We start from the raw sequence: 21,733 nt of genomic DNA on the forward strand, positions 1-21,733 counted from the left end.
TGATCCATAAAAACAGACTCCACCGACCCGCCCTGATTCTATATGATCAAAATCATTATATAAATATAAATGAATACTAAGCGAACCAATACATATTATTAGAAATATCAAAGTGTGAAATTATTAGTAAATAGTCCAGTTACCTGCAACATCCAAAGCCACACGTTAGCAGCGGGTGTTTCATGCAACAAAACGTCCGCCTTGCACCAGATTGAGGTTTTGCACTAGTTTAACCTTACAATTAAGTAATCAATCTTACCGCTGCCAAAACGATACTAAATATGGAATCTGGAAGGCAATAAACACGGAGTTATAATAGTTTAATTTTACTGTAACTCAGGCTAATTAATAATGTTCAGTAATTATTTTGGTTATAACTGTGTAAACACTGCGTTTTAAACTTGTAAAAAATATTCTCATGGTGAAATGCTTGGACATCATGTTCGTTAGAAACGCACCATCAATACTTATCGTATTTGATCTCTTCCGAACAAATCCTACTGTAACAGATAGCAATGTTTTTGTCAATGTTGACCTTATAACCAACATATTTCAATAAATTATCTATCAAGGCAATTGTCATGAATCGTTCACACATTGTATTACTGAACTTCGGAGTGCATCGGTGCAGCATAAATATAATGCACAAGATGTTCAAAATGTTTGTGTGAGGTTCACGGGTCGGCACAATGTAAGAATCGAACACGTCAGTCATGGGAGGATATAATTATATATATATATATATATATATATATATATATATATATATATATATATATATATATATATATATATATATATATATATATATATACAACATTATCTATAATCAACGACCGTTTGTGTCTTCTAAAAATCTGATAAATAATAATAATAATAATAATAATAATAATAATAATGATAATAATAATAATAATGATACAATGTAAATGGTGAGCTTATACTTCCTGATTTAAAATCGATTTCTGTCCCACCAATTCAGTCACATTCTTTATTACGTTTAGGCAATGGTCCCAATAAATTATGGCAATCAGATGTGTTGGGAAGTTCAAGCATAATGTCTCGAATGTTACCGATCGTTAAGTTTACTTTGCTATTCAAGTTAGTGATTTCTAGGTGATAAATTACTCTAGCGTCTCTAAGTTTTTTAAAAGAAGTATTTGTAGACTAAAGTTTCATTCTTAGGTTAATCACAACGAATTTAATAGAGGTATGAAAAAGGCGGCCAAAATGGTTCATTCTTTTCATGGTCTTCACCTTTTATATTGAAATAAAATGTAATTGATATATATGAAACTGAAGCTGAATGAATTCGTATTTAACGAAATATTCGCGATTGGCCTTAGATAAGCATACATATAAATTGCGTTAAACATTTTCTTCAGTATGTATATAGTATTGCGAAATAACAAAAATATATTGACAAATCATCAAAGCAGTTGACTGAATAAATCGTAATATTTAAGTTATCAAGGTTTAAAACTTTATCAGGGAATGTAACTCGTCTCCGAATGAAAGTCTTTATGTATATGGTATAACAGATGTAATGCTTACATTGTGAGAAATTCAACCTTTTTAGTAGATCTCTAAAGGTAGAATTTTAAATGCTGCTCAAATTATACAAATAAATATGTACATGTGTTTCAGTTTTCTTCTACACGTTCTATCTAACTTGCAATAACATTTTCAACGATTTGCGCAAAAAGAATATGATACAAATATATGAGATCTCTTCCATGATAGGATCAAGATTCACGAAGATGAATTTTTTCATGAATGCTTTCTCCTTTTAGAACCTTTACGAATAAATCCATCCAAACATTCTGAATATATTTTGATAAATGTTTCACATTTATGTATATCAAGCTGTTTCATTTATTCGTTATTTTTGTTTTTATATCGCTATTTCACTTTAGCAGGTATATTTGGAAATTATTTACTATTATATAGCAATCTAATACGGGATGGCACACCATTTGTTTGACGTAAAAAGAGGATTCATATTGTAAATTCTGTATTATTCTTCAACTTAGTTTTGCAGTACATAAATATAATTCCGACATTAACGGTTATCTTATAACTTCATCAATATAGTATATATTAGTTGTATTTTGATTTATGGTAAATACTTTAATGTACTCTTTAAACTCAGTTGATACCACTAGCAAAGCTTTAATTTGTTAGTCACGTGTCAGTTCTTGCAGTGTGGTGTATCACTCTCACGTTTACAAATATTTTAAATGAATTTAAGGAAGTAAATGATGTATTGTTTAATAAGATTAATGAAGTAAGTCTCAAGGTAAGGGCTTTGTCTGTAGGTTATACATTGATGCACTTTGTCCAATCAAACAAACGTAACAGAACAACCGTTAGCATTGGGTTTAATCTAGGTTGATGACGCATATACGAACCGATACGCACACAGAACAAAAAGTGATAGCTATATTGAAGTTCCGCCATGGCTTGCTCCACACAAAGATGAATTACATCTCCATATGAAAAAATGTTAGAATGATGAGATATCAGTAGTGTTATATAGGGGGTTTCTTCGCCAAATCCCTATTTTTGAACTTGGACGACCAGCATGATTTTACCCCTTGATCCTCCCCCGTGTTATCAAGACCTATTTGAAAACGACTTTTTTTGAGGCAACAAAATTCATTTCATCATTGGTTACCAGCCCGGGACTATCATGAAAATCATCATCGTTGTCGAACAAAAAAAAAACGGGTTGACTCAGAAACATTCCTTACACAAGACTACTGCGTTTTTTTGTACATGAGATAGCCTGCGAGTTTTCGAGATATGTTTAAACATCTCAGCTCTTGCTATTATGTAACTCTCATCATCATGACTAAACAAGTACAAGTTGATCTTGTCGCTGATGAGAGATACAAGTTGAAAAATCTTGATATAAGTTTCGTGAAAAATTATTGTCTTGTTGACATAACAATATTGTTTAGCTCATTATCAACTGTAATCTTAATATACTTGTCCTGCGATATTGAATTATAAAGATTATCTATGACATTGGAAAGTGATCGAAGTAAGTTTTTCAAAATAATCTGAATCCTCTTTACCAACAAGAAACAACTTGGTATAGGTTCTGTTTTTGAAATATTTTACTAAACATCTCATTGCCAAGCGTACTCGTCATATGCTTTCCCTGGAAAAGAATTCTCTTCATCTTTAACGAACTATCCTCTGCTGTAATATCTTCTATATTTAATATTTCTCATACAATTTACCGAATACTGCTTTTCATATTTTACATCTCTGTTAGGTGTTATATCAACGAGCAAATCGTCTTTGACTCGTAGTTCTTGTATCAGATTCAACATAATGAAGTTTTCACCTCTGCGATACGCTTGAAGCTGTTTTAGAATTTTGTTGTAGGTAGCTATTGCTATTTTATACAAAGTATTTTTATTCTGGCATTTAGGCTCGATCCTTTTGATTATCGCTAATACCTACTACTGACACTATCAACAATGGTGGATTAGCTGTTCCTCATGCTGATGCTATTCCCGTTGTTGTGAGTAACGTGGGGATGCATTTTAGCACGCCTATTATATTTCTATAATATATTCTAGCGCGCCTTACACAATACAGTTTATTATGGAAATATTACTTGATCATCTCATCACTGTCACTGTCTGATGACTAGATGATATGTGGTTGAAATCGCACACATCTTTTATGCATAATGAAAATACTTCAACAGTATGAAAATTACCATAAAGTGTATATACATCTAGATGATACTGATTCAGCGAAGGGAAGGGTCATCAAGCAAATTTCTATTCTTATTAAATAAATCAGATGATATATCACTATACCTTGGATCCGTGAAAACATCCTCTTTAAAACTTCATATCAGAGGATTAAATACCGTTGATGATACATAAATATCATTAACAATGCTCCTATAAATATCGTCTGTTTCATCGATATAGTAAAGTAAAGCGCTTAAAACTTGTAAGTTGAAATTTTTGAGTGTGAGATACTGATTAAGGATTCCATATGCTGTTATACAATTAATACAGCAAATATCATTGACAGGTAATTGTAGGTAACTAGCGAAGAGATTTTATTTTCTATCTTTCTGATCTGTCAACAATTTTCCTGCATCTTTCTTATAGTTTTTTAAAAGCAATATGTTTACGCATATCATGCACATTATAAATTACATCATCGATACAATTATTCATACTGGTTATTTCATCAAGTGTATGATAAAATATATCTCGATCAACATCACTGTATGGGCCACGAGTGGCCGAGTGGTCTAAAGCGATCTCCGTTACTGATCACTGCCATCTCACCTCTGTCTGCGTGGGTTCGAGTCTCGGATTCAGCCAATGTGGGTATGTGAGAAAGCTTGCCAGTAGCTTCTCGTGGGTGGGTGGTTCTTTCCGGGTTCTTCCTCCACCATTAACAATTGTATAGCCTATCGTGTGCTGAAAAATGGCGTTAAACCCTACAACAACAACAACAACAACAACATCACTGTAAGGCTCAATCGACTCAGTATTAGATACTGTCCTAATGATGCGTTTATCTGATGAATAGGATATTTGTATTATCATTGCTCGTGATAGAGCCTATCTACGGCTTCGATCAACGTTTCTTTGTCGTAATAGTCCACCTATAGAACAGGACATATTCTGCGTTGGGCAAATGTGTCTCTGAGCTTTCTATTTCTAATCAACTTATTGTTTCTTGTTTCAGGTAGTTTCTCAACCTCAGGATGAATTTTCCTCGTTCATTTTTGTTCTGGTTTCTTTCCATAATGAGATTTTGTTCTAAACATGTTAGATTTGTTTATCGTTCAATGATTTTATTTGTTTGGCTCAAGCAACGTCTTTGATAAGAACGACTCAACTTTACATCGTTGTACCTCACATTTGCTTGGAGGACAGTATTTACTGATGATATAAAAGTCTTTGATATCATCTTTCCGTTGAGGACCTCTCATCAAAGCAATCATTACAAAATTGTCTTTGTTTTCTTGTAGATCAGGTGAGTTTAAAGTTGAACATTTCATTTTTGCAATCTTATTTCATGCTCGAGTTTCTTCAGCACTCTCTCGGTCTAGCTGATCAACATCAGCTACTGTTATTTCTGTTTTCAGATTAAGTATAGCTCTGCAAAACTCTGTTGCGACTATGATCGACGGAGGGTCAACATACATTACAATAACAATCACAATAGATCTTCTAATGTATATATCTGTAACATTGTTTGACTCGGGTAAGGACATTTTGCTTTGACGATAAATATCCAAAAAGAGATACTTGTTAACCGTGTTAGCATTAGCGATGGTGAATTGTTTACTCGTTGAAATATAAACATTTTTCTCGGTGTATAACCCTGTATAACGTTGTTCAGGTTGAATTATCGTTTGATCCCTCTAAGTTCCAGTTGTATATGCAGCCAACAACAACATTTAATAGACCAAGTAGTTTAAATTTCCACACTGCAACAGCTGCTGGGCATTTAATAATAATCCAAACGTTGGTTGTTTCTCCGTATGTGGTCCACCCTTGACCTCCTGATATCGCGCTGTTAAATGAAAAAGCAAAGTTTGGATTATTTCCAGGATATTGTGTAGATGCTGTTGCAACAAAACCCAAATGATTATCTGTCGAATTAACAAGATATGGAATATACTCGACATTACTTTAGTTCTTTTTTGCTATCAGCAGAAACACTATCCATGTACTGCTTATTTGTAAGATCAAATGTAGTAACTGGAACATACATCGTTATTATCGTATTTGCTACCATGTCAATACCACCTGCAATTGTGTCTCACGTTTTTGGGCGTAAAGTACGTCTGCGATGGGTAAGATGCATCTACGTAAGATTTATTTGTGAGATATGACCCGGTGACAGGTGAATACGTATATGTTATTTTATTGGAGCCCATGTGCAACGTTCCAGTCCTCGTATCACCAGATTTTGCTACTCGTAGTGCAGTGTGTCTTGCTATCATATCGTCGACGTAAATCTTGTTTGGCAAATTTGATGTTGTTGTTGGTAACCCAGTTGATGTTTTTTTTATAGATTACTTTTCACTGTGTGGCCGGATTTCAGCACGAACGTTTGTTTAAAAAATTTTACATTTGTTGCCCAGTCATCTTTGGACAACGGAGTATTATCAAACTAAGTATTGTATATCACTTTACCACCCATGTCTTCAGACCCTGTCGTTGCGCCTCCAATAAGCTTCAGGTAAGCTGTTAAAAATCAGTTTAGTTGATCGTACGATATTGCATGTTACTCGACTCAGAGAAAGATCTGATGGAAGTACTATACATTTTACTGCCGTTGGTGAATAGCATCGTATCAGTTACAATAGGTTTTACTTATTTTTGTATTTGCCACCGTGTTGAGTGATTGATACTTACTGCCTAACTAACATTTTGATTGGCTGGTGAATAACACGTTTCCAGGTTTATTTTTCACTTACCTGTCATGTTTACAGCACAGGTTATTATTCCACCAGCAATTGGAAGTTTATCTGATACAGCTGTGGTTAGTTGGCTGTAACGTACAGCCTGTGTGTTATCAACGTTGTTTAAGGGATATGATATGAAAATGTTTTTGTTTTTGTTTTCCGCTATGTTAATATTACCTGTCATTGTGCCACTAGTCAACGACAACTTGTTACTGTCTAGCGTTGTTAGTTGATTATAGCTACCATCTTGTGTATTACCCGCGTTGTTTAAAGGATATGATGTGCTAAGATTTGTTATCATGTTTACTGACATATTTATGTTACCGGCAATTGTCTGTTGCTGAACGACAACTTGATTTCCGGTCATGGTATCACCCGAACGCTCGAGAGAGTTTGTTAGATCTAATTTTTTCGTATTTGTAGTTTTTTCAACATTAGATGAACTACTGACAAACGTTTCATATTGTGTGTAGTAGCTCAAGTTATTTTATTATATCTAATAAAATGTTGTGCACATTCTACATACAAGAAGATCAATATCAATTGGATCTCAAAGTTTGATCGCCGAGTTTAGAACACTTTACGAGATACTTCACTTTTACGTATCGAAACGTTCCGAACGGGCAATTTGGTCAACTGCTGATGCTGAAATAACCTGGACGCTAAGAGTTGTTCCAGCTAATGCACGTTACGCTTATGCGCTGATAACATCTGACAGGTACATTATATTAGATGTTGTGCGAAGAAATATAGACTGCTAGCAGTCCAACGTAAAGCACTCTAAGTTTATGTATCGTAATAAGATACGTAATGAAATACATTTTACATGAGATTAACTTGTCGCATAACCAAGTTATAAAAATGGCAAGAGATTTTGACAAACTAAGAGTGGTTTCACTAAAAGTAGATTTTAATCTTACTGAAACATCAACACAATTGCTACTAACAGCACAAATCACCGCATTTGCTAAACATGGTGGATCTATAGGAACGGTGATATAGACTATGGTAAAGACATTACTGCCAAACATATCACCATAACTTGGAACAGTAGGTCTAGCTACGGCATCAGGTTTTATCTCAGGGGCATCATTAAAAAAAAATGTGTCCGGTGACGGAGTCACCGGTGGTGGTATTTGTAAGGTGCTAGCACCTCAGTTATATCTGCTTCATAATTATAAACAATGCCAACGACACGAGCATGAAAAAAAACAAACAACCAACACCACCGCATCAAAACATGTATACCAAAAAAGGCTTTTTCATAGGCCTGCTACTGGCACGAATAGCAGGAAGTCTGTAACCAGATATGCTTGGAATAGGAATCGGACTGCAAAGTTGTCAGATGCGAAGACATGACACCGACATCGTGAAGTTGGACTGCAAGCAGTCGAGGAAGCGGATTAAACAACTTTGAGATTACTAACATATTCAAACAGATAGAAACGATATCGGAGCTATTTCAAACTTGGACAACTACCTGTCCCATTTCAAGTCACTCTATCACAAGCGATCCCAGTTCAAAGCACTCCGTGTATCACAGTCCGACCATCACAAAATAAAATCGCTAGCGCGGACCGAGAGCGGTCCACAAGCTGTGTCATCAATATCCAAGATTTTAACGATGGATCTGGTGCCCTCTGAGTTACACCTTACAATACAAACTACATCGATTCTTTTAATTCCTCCTTCGAGTGATGTTATCAAACAGTACATTCAATCTAGGATGCAAGCATCCGAAACAAAAAATAAAATAAGCTGTTATTCTAATCAGCTTCAGCCAGTTGGAACTGCAGGTAGTGGATGTCATTGTTAAATGTTTATCAAACATATATCGAAGCATGGCGATGTTTTAATGTTTAGTCTGCAATGTTATCCTTATCCTAGTGACAACAATGATCTTAGAATTATTACAGAGTGCTAGCACTTGTAGTTCTATGCGCCCTATGTCTTAATTTTATTTGACATCCATTATAAAATGGCAAACGTGCTGCATCAAGTGTAGAACTAAAACCGATAATATCAATGAAACGAAAGAAACAACTAGAAACAGCAGATTAACAGTGAAAAGTATTTGTGCGTTATGTAACAAAAGTAGAAGCATGTTTTTACAGAAGGATAAATCTGTGACGTAGTTTTAGCCAATGGAAGCATCGAGTGATTGCATCACATGTGATAAAGAATGTTATTTTAGTCGATAACTGAGATTTACTGTTGAAAAGTTTTGATTGTGACCAAGATAGGATAAGATCGTAACATATTGCCAACGATGTAATAACCGAGCTGTCATCGGATCAGGACAGGACATATATAAAAGTGTTGGTAAATTACCGATACCTGCCTGTTTTGGACATTACCCGGACATAAATATATCGGGCCTTATAATCCACTTCATCAGCAACCTGATGAATATGATAATCCGTTACCAGGACAAGAACCTTACAATAGCGTTGATTCGATTGCAATTATCCGGGTTGTGACAATGTCATGCTTAACGAGAGACGACAGATAAAACCAATTAATATGTGAGAAAGATTTGACCGGAGACTTGTGCAAGGTATTATTGGAGCAAAATATAAACTTGGCATCGGGATGCAATCCCCGATGCCTGAACAACTTGCTCCTAAGACGCTAGAGTCTGAGCAGCTGGATGATCAGGCCATTGATAACAAAAATACTTACTAAACATCGTCGGTCTTTTTGTAACTATGCATTTAGCGTTTCTGCTGCTGATAAAAGTGGATCTACTATAACAAATGCGATAAGAGATATAATAGTTAAGATAGTGTCGGACCCCTCATTAAGCATAGTTTTTTAACAGACAGTTCGAGCAGTTTCTGAAACAGAATAATATAAGGAAATTGTGACCGGGAATGACGGAAACAGTGTTGTTGTGGAGCGTTTTAATCGCATGCTAAAAGATAAGATCTACAAACACATTACAACAAAAAAAAGCACCACTAACGTATATATTGTTGATCTGCCAAGGAAGCTATCCGAGTAAAATAACGTAACACAATAAAGCACACTGTCCGCACATGGACCAAGTATGTAAAAGAAAACAATTCTTGCAAACGTGAATATGTCCACAGACATAAGGTTAATGTTGGCGATCGTGTACGAGTATCATGGGTAAAGAAAACGTTTGAGAAAGGTTGTAGTCCGAACTGGTCAGAAGAAGTATTTGTTGTAGAAAATGTTCTAATGACAATACATGTAACATACAAACTGAACGATCTTGCGGACGAAGATGTCATATGAAGATTTCACGAACAAGAACTTCAACGAACAATGCAAGACATATTTGTTATCCAGCGTGTTATAAAAACGAGGCGATAAACGTTTAGTTAAATGGCGCTGTCACCTTGATGTTTTTAATAGTTGGATACCAACTAGTCCTATCAAAAAATCTTGTTGTTTTTCAAAAGGACAGACTTAGATATAATAGGTTTACACAGTGATATAAAATACTGTCTTCTTGCTGTGGTCGGATCTGTCATCAGGTTAAGAATCTTCAAACATATGAAGTCAAATTTATATTGTTTTCACGACTGTAAAGTTCTCTGTCCAATCCTCATAAACGGCTTTAGCATGTTCCAAAATATCCCAGTGATGGTAAAATTAAACTTTTTAATCTCGTTGATAAGATGATATTTCACATTGTACCGGGATTGCGCTGCCACATAAACCTGCTGATCTTACGGGACTATATCACGTTTATCAGCAAACTCATCCTCAAAAACAGGAAATATACACAGATAGTTGACGATTAAACTTGAGATTCTTCGAAACGTGATGTTAATCATCTTACTGTGTTGTCACCTGCTTGCAATCTCCGATCTCACTGACAAGGTCAGTTCAAAGATCATCAAGTCGTTTCATCAGAACATCTCTTTTAAAAAACATAACTATTATCTAATTAATGTAATACAATGCCAGAAAAATAAGACGCATCCTCAAAGCTAAAGTTCTAAATATGAATACGTTGCTTGAATCTGTCAGAGAATGTTTTAAAGACGAAAAATAGAAACAAATATGTGAATCTCCTGGCTAAATATGACACTGATGCAACGTTTAGCGTATTACTAACATATTCAGAGGTTGAGGAACTTGATTAACATAAAAGACCTTTTGCTAGATATGATAGAAACACTGTCATGACGTGGATACACTTAAGGATAGATCTGTTATAATGTTGTGTCGATCATTAGATAATATGGAACGTTTTGTTTCTCGAGTTAATGTGACAAATCCTTATCAACATGATGAACGTGTTTCAAATTTACTTCGGGTGACAGCAACGTTGTAGTTCATTTTGAAGTAGAACGAAAATAATCTGATCATTCTCAACAATGTTGAGATCGATCTCATTCTTCGACCTGGTGAGATCTTTGTCGAGTATGACGAAGAAACTTTGAACAAGTATGTCATCTGTTGCTAAACGAACAATGAAGTCACGAACATTTTAAATAGCAAATGCTATGCTTCGTATCGAAAGACAATTCTATCAAAGATCTTTCCTAAAAATGTTGATTTGGTAGTACCGTTAGCAACGTTCTTGATAGACGATGTTTTAATATTAAAATACCTTGCCGCTGCTGATGGAAATGATTTTTATCTCCTGTAATAAAGTTTGTTGCTGTAACAGGTTTAAGAATGTTCAAATTGTTAATATTTTTTAGATTACCTCGCCTTGTATTTTATTCCCACGTAGCAAGGTCAAGAATTTCAAGTCGGCTGCGGCTTGATACCGTGCCTGTGATCTAAAACCAAGCAACTATGAATCAAACCATGAAACAATTCAAGAAAAATCTGTGCGATCTGAAATAAACTTGATTTTTATTAGTTCATCGAAAGACAATTGACACATAATCAAACTTATTAATATTTCCAACAACTTTCTTTGTTTCAACATTCTGATAATACCCTTACTGCTAGCTTCGTAAAAAACGTCAGTCACATGTGATTGAAACTTATCTTCCAAAGGTAAATTAGTGATATTATTGTCTGTAGCATGACCATTGATATGGAAAAAGCGCATCACATCTTGAATATCATTGTTGAATAGTGTCTAGATGCAATCGTGTAAGAAAATACCCTTATGCTCGGTATCATTGACATGTTGTACTTGTTTTGGGTATCCTGTTGGAGTTAGTACTCCAACTTTATTTTTTCGTTCATTGCCGGCTAAGAGATTATATCACCTTATGTCACCGGAATATTGCTTGTTACCTTGCAATATCACTGGATATAAGTGGCTGTTGGTATACATTTTCCATCATGTTCTTATAGTAATCTCCAATCTCTAATTGACAATTGTTTATATCACACTTAATTAAAGATAACCTATAGTAAAAATACAACGATATTGGAAAGAGAGCACGCTATCAGTTAAAAAATGCAACTGAATCTGCTGGATTTGATAACAGCTGGAGATTTGATAATCAACTTGTGCTAACAAGTTTTTCTAGTAAAAACTTGTATAATCTGTTACTGCCAATCGCAAAATCTGAACTTGCCAGATATAAAGATCTGAAGATCAGCGTGCAGTTTCATGTTCGTTTTTCAAAGTTAGGTATCTCATCGGAACAATTCAACAAGAAGAGTTTTATGAGGAACATATCTGATATCGTTGTCAGATGAAATATTTCAGCAAATATGGAAGATGATGGACGAATACACATCATCAGGTTCAGGTTGGAGGTTTGAGTCAATCATATAAATTTTATTCCCTACAATGAAATATAGTCCGGTGAGAAGTAACTCGTATGTCGAGGTGCAAAACAAAATAAATACCTCAAAAAGCTGTGTAAATATCAAGATCATCGACAAGTGTGTCCGATGAGCAATATTATCAACGTTATGTTCAGCACGAGATCATCCTGAACAAACAACGATAAACTTACTGTTCTTTAAGAACCAATGAGCGTGGATCAAGACCTTTAACGGTCTAGTCGGAGTACAGTATAACAAACACAAAAAAAAAGAAATATTTCTATGTTTGATGCTTGCTCAACTATAAGTCTTAGTAAGTATTAGATCGTTATCTCGAGTATTGCTCTAATGTGCATACGGTTAAAATGCCTGGCAAAAACGAAAAGATACTGCAATTAACAAACCACAGACAAAAGATGAATGTGCCCTTTGTTATCTACGCAGTTTTCGAGTCTATTTTACTTCCGGTACTTGGAGCAAAAAATAACTCCGATACATCTTCGGCCAGAAATATACAACAGCGTGTTCCATTTGGAGTTATTTGTACAATTCTTTGTGTTGTTGATAAAAGTTTATCAAAACCTATTTAATTTATCGTAGGACTCATCCTGATATTAGGCTTTTCAGAAGGCTTATCAATGAGGTTTACGTCATCATGATGTTGCTCACTAAGACAACAAATTATTAAGCAATTAACGATAATACACGAAAAATAGGTTGCTGCAGTAGACACGTGTTATATTTGTGATTTACAACTTGGATCTGACCGTGTAGCATATCATTGTAGTATTGATGGTAAGTATCGAGGTCAAGCTCTTGACAAATGTAATTTAAAATTTACTACACCGGATTTGGTTCCTGTCGTATTTCATAATTTTAGATGATACGATGCTCATATCATAGTTGAAGCGTTCGGTAACAAGGATATAAAAAACGGTCTGAAAATTAACAACAACGACAAAATAAAATGTATTCCAAATAACACAGAACAGTATATGTATGTGACCGTCGGCAAGATAAGGTTTATTGTTAATTTACAGTTTATGACATCATCGTTAGAGAAGCTAGCAAAAGGCTAATAAGAAGCTAGCAAAAGGATATGGTAAGTTCAATAATATGATAGAGCATTCCGGTAGAAAATCGAATTTGCTAACTAGAACATATATCTTTGCATACGAGTACCTCGACGATTGGAATAGGTTTAATGAAACAAGTTTATCGTCCAAAAATCGTTTTATTCTCGGTTGAATCTTGAAAGTGTCCGTGATGATGATTATGATTATGCTCAAGCGATTTGGCATTCCTTCGAAAGTAAAAACTTTGGTGAATATCATGATCTGTACCTGATGACAGATGTGTTGTTGATCGCAGATATATTTGAAACTTTTAGAAATAAAGGAATTTGGATGTTAGGCAAATATATAATCCAAATTTATACTGATTGATGACACTTTAATTTAAATACATTCACAAAATCACACGTCAACAAAATCCGTTCCCAGCTTTCCCAAGAGAAACTTTGTACTCGATTGTCATATGTGGCAATGACACGTCTTGGCGTCCGTAATACATACATATATCAACAGTAGCCACGTTTTAATTAGGTTGACACAATTACGGTCATTTTTAATAGAGTGTATACATAATATTCGTTCAACTAATAAGTTCTTAACGTCACTTTCCAAATAATCGTGTTGCTAACATAATTGCATATGGGTGAAAAACCTTTTTTTTCAATTCCGAAATAAAAGTATACGTTTTATTGCCAAAGTTCTTCGCGTGTATCTTGAGAGCATCCGGACATCAAGGCATATATAATGCGAAAACGTATAACTTATTTTGAAAAGTCTTTAAAGTTTTGTTTTACTACATTTGAGATAGACCTCTTCCCTGGATTTGATTTGGACCATTGTCATCCTGGTGTTCTATGATATGCTTACTGTTACGGTCATCAAATAATATTACTTTTATATTATAGTTTTATTTGAGTCTTTTGGTTAGTTTTAGTTTTCTATCCTGTTGCTGCTATGTACTATAAGAAGAGTACATACATGTTCTTCTTCCATTCATAATAAGACAAGAATGAGTTGAATGCATAAAAGGATCTCATCATGTGATTTTGTAAGGACATCCGCACTATAGATTTGTCATTACAGCCCAAGCTGATCATTGGCTACATTATTCATTCGTCAAGTGTTAACTGTTAAGATATTTCGCAATATGAAAACAAAAATTATTACCTGGAATTAAATTGCAGCGATTTCGAGTTCTTTATCTGCTGCGTATAATTTGGGTTATATGCATGAATCAGATATGCAACGTTTCTAAATTTTCAGATATATTTCAGTCTTGTTGAGATCTAGATTTATTTATATGTTATTCGTTGAAATTGCAGAGCGTGAAACAATTATTTTAAACAGAGAGTGCCTGACTGAATTATTGTGAAACTATTCAACTACTTTGATATTTATGCAATTTCGTTCGATTACCGTAAAGCATTCAGGGGTATTTGTGACATTAAATTTTAATTGGGTGTTCCTTAAAAGAAAGAATGTTTTGATTTTAGAACAGGTGTTTTCTATGGTGCTAGCATATAAACGGATCCGAACTTTCATTCGGAATACTTTTGGAGCGTTTGCGAATTACTGTGAAATTAATAATACATTTGGGAAATATTATACTAATTTACACCATACTGTTATTTTTATTTATTACACTTCGGTTAACTTTATATGTTAGGAACATAAAATATCCACAAACTCAGCTAAATCCGCCTAATGTTTGCTGAATTCTATACCGTCATCAACTTAGTCTTTGTTCCAAATGTGCCTTTACAACAACAAATGAAACAATCGATAGCACAGCCGCCAAAACGTCATTAAACTTTTAAAGCAAACAAAATGATATTATACTAGTATAGTTGGACACAAATGCGTAATAAATAGCAAGCGTTTGTACATTATATGAAGTTAGATGTAGAGTGTTGGTATATATTATGGTTATAATTGTGCAAACACGCCTTTAAAATATGTTAGCAATTGCGTGTTATAGTTAATTAATATTTACAGGCTGAAATGTATTTATATCTAATTCTTTGGAATATCAACCAACATTGATTGTTATCGCTCCTGCTCTGTTACAAACATAGAACTTCTGCTGCAATATTTATAACAATATGATTATTATAACCAATATATTTATATTAATTGACCAGAATATTGACCTATTGACCAGAATATTGACCTATTTTTTTCCTGACAGAAACATGGCTAAAAACATCAGGTGATGAACCCAAGTGTGAGGATCTAACATCCAATGGTTTCTCCATCAAGTCGTTCCCCCGTAATTCTCGCGGAGGTAGAATTTCTGTCATCACAAAGAACACCATGATGAAACGTCTTAACTACACCACAATATTCAATTTCGACCACACATCGTTTGAACTAGTCCAAACCACACTCTCATTGGAGCAAAGGTCAGTCCATTTTTTCTGCCTATACCGCCCTCCTCCTAGTAGAAAAAAACCAAGCTGGCTGACTCTCTCTTTTGGAGCAGTTTCGGAATCTCCTGGATTATGGAAATGCAATAGGTGGCAACCTGGTTATTCTTGGAGATTTCAACTTTCACTTTGACTGTCCTGGAAACCCAAATACATCAAAACTCATAGATTTAATTAATGTTTTCAACCTGAAACAGTCAGTTAACCAACCCACCCATAAACACGGGTACATGTTAGGCGGGATTCTTCATATACATGATGATAACATTCTATGGTCCTCCCTGGTATCCCATGGCCTTGCATCAGATCACCTCTGCATTATATGTCATCTTGACGTATCAGTCCCTAACCCTCCACCTTTATCTGCTGCTAAGAGAAACCTCCGTATGATAAATAGAACCAAACTAATGCACGACATCCAAGCTAACTTAAGAACTTGCTTAACTCCTACCACAGAACAACTCGATAACTGTCTGCGTTCATTGCTTGACAAACATGCCCCAGCTACCAAGTGCAGAGTATCAATTCAAAAGTGTTCTCCATGGTATAGCAGTGTTAGGGACCAGCTTCGCGCTGCTAAAAGAGACCGCCGTAAAGCTGAGAGGCTTTGGCTTTCCACCAGACTCACTATGCATAAGCAAATCAATGAAGCCTCTAAGAAGAATATCACAAATATAGTCCATGCAGCGAAATCAGCCCACTACACTAATAAGATCATGGAAAGTTCCAGCTGCAAAGAGCTCTTCGAGATTACTAACATGCTAATATCAAGGAACAAATCTACACCACTTCCAACCACTCTCCAGTCGACCTTCCGGACATGTTTGCAAATTTCTTCCATGACAAAGTACAAACTATTAGAGATAAACTTGACACCACAATTTCAATTGACTCGTCGTCACCATACAGTTGGGATACAGAATTTGAACGGCAACCATTAGCAGCATTTGAACCTGTCTCTATGGATTTCGTACGAATAATCCTGATGAAGAGTGCGCTAAAGTCATGTGAACTTGATCCAATTCCAACATCACTGCTGCTTAAGTGCTTAGATCGAGTATTGCCTTTACTAACTTATGTTATTAATACCTCTATCTCATCCGGGGAATTCCCATCATTTTTCAAAACTGCCATTGGAAAACCTCTGCTGAAGAACCCAACACTTGACCAAAACGATTTAAAGGACTACCGCCCAGTATCTAATCTCCCATTCATATCCTAAATCTTTGAAAAGGTTGTTCTATCCCAGCTTGTATCTCATCTAAATTCAAACTGTCTCTTTAGCAATGTACAATCTGCATATCGCCCTTGCCACAGTCCTGAAACTACTCTTCTAAAAGTAGTTAATGACATTCACTCTGCGTTGGATAGCGGAAAGATTACAGTCCTCATCCTCCTTGATTTTATCTGCAGCATTTGACAAATAGACCAAGATATATTACTTCACCGTCTTCAGCATGTATTTGGCTTTCATGATACAGCCGTACTGTGGTTCAAGTCCTACTTGGTCAACAGGACATAAATTGTATCTGCAAATGGAATGCACTCCAGCCCAGTTGATCTATGTTGTGGTTTTCCACAGGGTCCGATCTTGGACCTGTTCTCTTCATTCTGTACACTCAGTCGCTCTCAAGTGTCATAGATCATCATGCAGAGTCTCACCAATTGTACGCTGATAACACCCAAATATACAAATCTAGCCACCCAACTGAAATTGATGCTACCATCCAAGGTGTAGAGAGGTGCATTTCTGATGTGAAATCATGGATGATGTAACAAGCCGCAGATGAATGATAATAAAACTGAGGCCATTCTGATCACAACACAAAGACTTTCTCATTCGCATCCTTTACCTCAAACAATAAATAACAGCAACACCAACATTAAATTCACACAATCAGTACGAAACCAAGGTGTTACTCTTGACAGTACTCTCATATTGCACCAACATGTCATGAACATATGCAAGGCTGCATATCTTGAGCTGAGACGCATCAGCTCAATTCGCAAATATCTTTCAGTTGATGTCACTAAAACCCTTGTGTGTTCATTAGTACTTTCAAGACTGGACTATTGTAACTCAGTTCTGTCTGGTTCATCTCAATATCTGTTCCATAAACTTCAAAATGTTCAAAACACAGCTGCTCGGATCATACTTAGAGTACCAGGATCAGAGCACACCTCCCCGCTGCTTTGTACCCTACACTGGATATCCATTCGATCCAGAATCACACACAAAATTTGTTCTCTGTGCTACGTTTCACTGACGGACTCCAGTCAAACATACCTATCCGACCTCACCTATGTGTACACACCAGCAAGATACTTACGGTCCTCTTCTGACAATCGTATACTCATTATTCCCACTATGAAAACAAAGTCATATGGACAGCGTTCTTATGCATACCAGGGACCCGCAACGTGGAATGAATTGCCCACTGAACTTAGACACAAAGACACAGCGATCACATTCAAGAGGGCTCTCAAAACTCACTTATTTCGACTGCAAGAACATATTTAAAGACCTAATAATGTTTCCTACCTTAAATATTCTCAGCATGTTTTTTAATGTTTTCTAATTTCATGGTGTTTGTTTTCGTAATCATATTATTATATATATTTTATCTTATAGGTGTTGTCTAATGTTGTAAAGCGCTTAGAGCTTCTAAAGATTAGGCGCTATACAAAGTCCTCATTATTATTATTATTATTATTATTATTATTATTATTATTATCATTATTAATTATCTGCCTTGATATTTTTATGCATCTATCAGACGTTGTGTTATTGAAACAATTGAACAAATGAATAATGATATTCTCCCGCTACTAGAAAAGCTATACATTTGTCGCATAGTTCTCAATAATGAAACCCATTTCATACAGGAAGTGACAAAAAGTATGATTATGTAACTAAATGCAACTTTTGTTTTTACAGATGCGGTTACAAAATGTAAAGCACAGCTAAATAGTAAATACAATTTGTGTTATGTTCTGGTAATTGTACCTCCTAAAGAATGCGCTCGGGACATAGGCATATAGTTAAGCGACAAATCTTTGGCTATATTTTTCAGCAAGGACATATCGTAACTAAAACATACACAGTGGGAGGTACTCAAGTAAAATCTTTTGTCGTTTGAACGACTTGACATCGAAATACTACATAACGAAAACATGCCCAGTGGGTGGTACTCTAGTAAAAGCACTTGTCGTTTGATCGACTTGACATCGAAATGCTACATATCTGACTGGCAATAAGACGAACAGAAATCAAAATTCAATCTTCGGCCAGACCTTGGCAGAGGTACACTCTAAATTATTAGTACATAACGATCTTATCTGATGGGAGACGAGAGTGGGATCTTTTAGTCTGTCACAATGCATATCCTTCAAGAATTAGTTGCAACGTTATTGCTGTTGGTAGGTGTTCGATTTATTACTTTTAATTATTATTTATATTTGCGGACTATGATCTTTAGCTTTCTAACATCTTAAAAGCACACTATTAATCGATTTATCACCCATTTCCCGATATTCACATTTTAGGCTTTAAAAACACACACACACACACACATATATATATATATATATATATATATATATATATATATATATATATATATATATATATATATATTGATCTATACATTTTTATTTTAATGTGTCAACCAATATGATATCAATCATATTACTTTAGGCCTACGTGTTACAATACGTTGACGTGGAAAACTCATCATATATGATGGTAAGCTAATACATATATATATATATATATATATATATATATATATATATATATATATATATATATATATATATATATATATATATATATATATATCTATCTATCTATCTATCTATCTATCTATCTATCTATCTATCTATATATATATATATATATATATATATATATATAGATATATGAACCTACGCTGATAGAGGTGAGATGGCAGTTATCTGTAACGGAGAGCATTTTAAACCACTCGGCCAATCGGAGATATAATTTTAATTTTAACACTTTAGACCACTTGGCCACTCCGGGCCCTTAACGAATTTTAAAACTATATATATATATATATATATATATATATATATATATATATATATATATATATATATATATATATATAGTTTTAAAATTCGTTAAGGGCCCGGAGTGGCCAAGTGGTCTAAAGTGCTCCCCGTTACGGATCACTGACGTCTCTCCTCTATCTGCGTAGGTTCGAGTCTCGGACTCGGCCAATGTGGGTATGTGAGAAAGCTTGCCAGTAGCTTCTCGTGGGTCGGTGGTTCTTTCCGGGGTTTTCCCGAGTTCTTCTTTCACTATTAATAATGGCCGCCATGTATAGCCAGCCTATCGTGTGCTGAAAATGGCGTTAGACCCTACAACAAAAAAAATTAAAATTATATATTGCGTATAAAAATAAATTTTCAACAATGTTTAATTACACAAACTACCAAGTCTTAACACAAAGTTATGCATTTTAAATCAATAAAATTAAACATTTATATTATTTATTTTTTAAATTATTTATTTATTTATTTATCTATTTATTTATTTATACATAAAAAGCAGCCAAATAGCCAATATTGTGCATCAGATATTTTTCTGAGAGGGAGCCATTTTTAGCGCGGTCGGATTAAATGTATAAGGGAAATGTGACTCAACTGGATCCCCAGAATGTGCACGAGGGACTCAACATGGGATATATTTTTTACTTGTTCGTTTTTATATGAATATCTGAGTTTCTTTTTAGTTTGTTACATTTTGTTATGTTGTGAATAAGTGATTTCCAGAAAAGAGATTGTTGATGACAAGAGGTACATGCATCCTAAATGACGACCCTGGGTGCTATTATATATCAACTAGACTCTAAAATCCACGAAAACAGAAATAACAAGCTACTTGATTTTCCGTAAATAACTCATGTTTGAATATACTACATGTGTCTTTTAATTTGTTTAATAAAACATAAGCCCACTAAATGTAATTGCTATTGCGTGTGCGCGTGTGGTGTGTGTGTAGGTGGGTGGGATGGCGGAGACAATATTTTTAATTGCGTCTTTTCTAACATTCTGATAGAGAAAAGGTTTTGTATGGGTAGCTGTAACTCATACCATGTGTTAATCATAAATGGTAGGTAGGAAGTTTTAAAGACAGATGTTTGATATCAAAATCGAAGAAGGTTGCCGTTAGTTTCTTAAAATGTATGATATTATTTTTTGATGAATTTATACACGTTCGAAGGCCTTAAATATTTTCTCTCACTGCAAAGGTCTGTGTATTTAAAATTAGCTTTTATTACTGTTTGCATTACCCAGTCTTGTTATTTTGCCTTTTTTGTTCTTCCCTAACGGTATCACTTTAAATAGATAAGTCTATCTGGAGTTACGAATGCCGAAATTTCCATTGCCCTTTCCGTAAGAGGAATTTGCCAGAATCCTTTCCAACGGTCCAATTTTGTGACATATTTTCCATTTTCAATTTTGTCAATGCAGTCATCAATTCTTGGCAATGGAAATGAATCTGTTCTGGACACGTTGTTCAGTTTCTATAGTGGGTGAACATGCGAAAGTGAAATCTGCTTTCGGCACACGAATATATGTTGAACATTTAAAAATATTGAGTTTCCATTTTCATATATTCATGGTTGAAAAGGTTCATCCTGTACGAATGCTACTGCACAGGTGTGGAATCTGCAATTTCAGCGTCAAGTTTTATTTGGAACAGCTGGAAACAAGTATATTCAGACAACAGCTGGCTTAGTTCACTCTTTCCTTGTTTATGCAGATTTGAAGGTTTCTGGTCCTGATGATTCTCATTGTGTGAGTGAGATACAAATAATCTGAGTGCATTTATATGGCAAAGTTGTTTCTGTTTTTGCCTTCCAGTAGTGCTGCTGATATAATTCAAGTAACTTTCCTGTTCGACTGTATAATGACCATACTACTGAGTCTAATGAAGATTGTTAGGTATCAGCAAGAGGCAGAAAATGATTTCCTTTGTATTTTTGTCATACGTTAATTTCATTTCCGACTGAATTTAGTTCAGATTA

General features: G+C 34.8%; 1 protein-coding gene across 1 annotated transcript in view; it reads left to right on the forward strand.

Moving 5' to 3' along the window:
* Positions 1-18,926: 18,926 nt before the first annotated feature.
* LOC149797062 (scavenger receptor cysteine-rich type 1 protein M130-like) overlaps positions 18,927-21,733 on the forward strand; it is a 156,887-nt gene continuing 154,080 nt past the window's right edge. The window contains exon 1 of the mRNA XM_089961740.1: positions 18,927-19,097. Coding sequence (XP_089817866.1) covers positions 19,056-19,097 — 42 coding nt within the window. The 5' untranslated portion in view covers positions 18,927-19,055. The remainder of the gene's footprint in view (positions 19,098-21,733) is intronic.

This window comes from Sinohyriopsis cumingii, chromosome 6 (genome assembly GCF_028554795.1).
Source record: "Sinohyriopsis cumingii isolate HCF-2022 chromosome 6, ASM2855479v2, whole genome shotgun sequence".
Lineage (NCBI taxonomy): Eukaryota > Metazoa > Mollusca > Bivalvia > Unionida > Unionidae > Sinohyriopsis > Sinohyriopsis cumingii.